Here is a 1,923-nt window from a genome sequence, read left to right on the forward strand (position 1 = left end):
TGTAAACATTTCCGCCAGCGCCCCCTGCCGTCCTCTGAACGCCCCCTGGGGGGCGGTACCGCCCACGTTGAGAACCGCTAGACTAGAAGACACTTTCTAACCAAAAAGACATCAAGAGTCTGGCAGGGAATGTAAAACAAATCACTGACATTATTTTGCTGTTGTAGACAGACGGAAAAGCAGCAAACCATCATTTTCCTGCAGTTATTCAACACTGATTCAAGCCAATGAAAACATGGTGACAAACCCAACAGCAATGATAAACGGTTCACTCTGAGCAGCCAGACTAAAGCCATCATTGATCTGAATGTTTGAATCATGGAAACCAGAGCAGCAGCCTACAGATGACACATTTCCTGACGTATTACCGTTGTCAGGATTGTTGCGAATCTCCTCCTCCAGGTCGTCAGGGGAGACGTACTCTGGCTCCGCCCCCTCGCCCGCAGCAGTGGGTTTGAGTTTCCCACAGCAGCAGTTGCAGCAGCAGCACAGGCAGCAGCCGCAGTAACATCCGGTCAGAATGCCGCAGAGCAGGAACAGACCCTGCAGCACAAACACAGCGTCACACCAGCCTCACCGCCGGGGGGCTGGCAGTCCCTCTAAGCTCCGCCCCCACCTTGGCCCACCAGGTGGACAGCATGAAGTAGGTGTTGACGTTGTCCTCTCCAAACTGCTGCGCCACGTAGAGCCCCAGGGAGCCGTACGAGTCGTAGATGTTCCTCTTGCTGAGGTCGGCCAGCACCGAGTGAGCGTTGTTCAGCTCCTTGAATTTCTCCGCCGCGTCCGGGTTGTCCGGGTTTTTATCCGGGTGGAACCGCAGCGCCAGCTTCCTGACACCACAAACAGGAAGTCAAGGACAACTCACTTCCTGTTTTCAACTGGGGAGTCCGACTGGAGGTCGACCACCAGCCCAAACTGCTCTGAGGGGGCGGGGCTACATATTAGAAGGGGGCGTGGCTTACCTGTAGGACTTCTTGATGTCGTCATGGCTGCAGCCTTTTTCCAGGCCGAGGATCTGGTAGAGAGATTCTCCAGAAGTGGACAGACTGCGCTGCTTCCTGTCTGACATCCTGGTTCATCACCTGGAGGAAAGTGACGTCACACCTTGATGCAGACCGCTGTGTCATCACTGCGGCTCCGCCCCGCTGAGACCAGCAGGTGATGTCACACCTTTCCCACTAACCCCAGGTACTAACTGGGACTGTTCCAGTTTTCCCATTTCCAATCAGAGCCACCAGACCACGCCCACATTCTATCTGCTGCTACTGAGCATGCTCAGTGAGGCTCCCTCCACTCAAATAACTGAATTATTTAGGAGAATCAATAACTTTTGAGAACCTGAGCCTCAGAGTTCAGGAAATGTGGGCGGGGCCAGAGGGGACCAATCAGTAAACAGCTGATCAGAAACAGATCCAATCATTTTAAATGATGGATTAGTAATTATAGTTTAATATTTATTCTTCCTCCTCTGGTTTCAGCTCCACATTTCCAGGACGTTTTCTCAGCAGAGAAACTAAATCTGAAGTTTATCCGACAGAACAAATAAAATCAGAAAAATTAAAAAACTAAGATATTTATCAAGACATTATTCTACAGATCCAGCAGGGGTCTCCACAGAGCAGCTAAGGAACACTGGCAGCCAATCGGATCAGCCGGATCCAGGAGCCAAACAATCTGATTGGATAAAAGATCCAGGTATGGGTCAAGGTTCCGGTTCTGGTCCTGGTTTTCCATTGGCTGCTTGCCCACTAGCCCCGCCCCCTGGCTGGTTGGATCGTTTCTATTGGTTCCTTTCAGATTTCTGACTTCCTGCTCAGCGAACGGAGGGAACCATCTGAACCGAACCGGACTATAGCTGTGTCCGAATTCAGGGTCTGCATCCTTCGAAGGACTGGTCTACGTAGGACGGGTCCTTCGAAGGCC

General features: G+C 51.6%; 1 protein-coding gene across 1 annotated transcript in view; it reads right to left on the reverse strand.

The window, feature by feature from the left end:
* Positions 1 to 368: 368 nt before the first annotated feature.
* LOC106941976 (dnaJ homolog subfamily C member 5-like) overlaps positions 369 to 1,923 on the reverse strand; it is a gene marked incomplete at its 3' end in the record, with an annotated part of 6,379 nt that continues 4,824 nt past the window's right edge. The window contains exons 2-4 of the mRNA XM_015025128.1: positions 963 to 1,082; positions 617 to 830; positions 369 to 543 (exon numbers count right to left, since the gene is read on the reverse strand). Coding sequence (XP_014880614.1) covers positions 369 to 543; positions 617 to 830; positions 963 to 1,069 — 496 coding nt within the window. The remainder of the gene's footprint in view (positions 544 to 616; positions 831 to 962; positions 1,083 to 1,923) is intronic.

The sequence above is a fragment of the Poecilia latipinna genome, unplaced genomic scaffold (assembly GCF_001443285.1).
Source record: "Poecilia latipinna isolate Pla-1442-1.1 unplaced genomic scaffold, P_latipinna-1.0 Scaffold3967, whole genome shotgun sequence".
In the NCBI taxonomy this organism is placed as follows: Eukaryota; Metazoa; Chordata; class Actinopteri; order Cyprinodontiformes; family Poeciliidae; genus Poecilia; species Poecilia latipinna.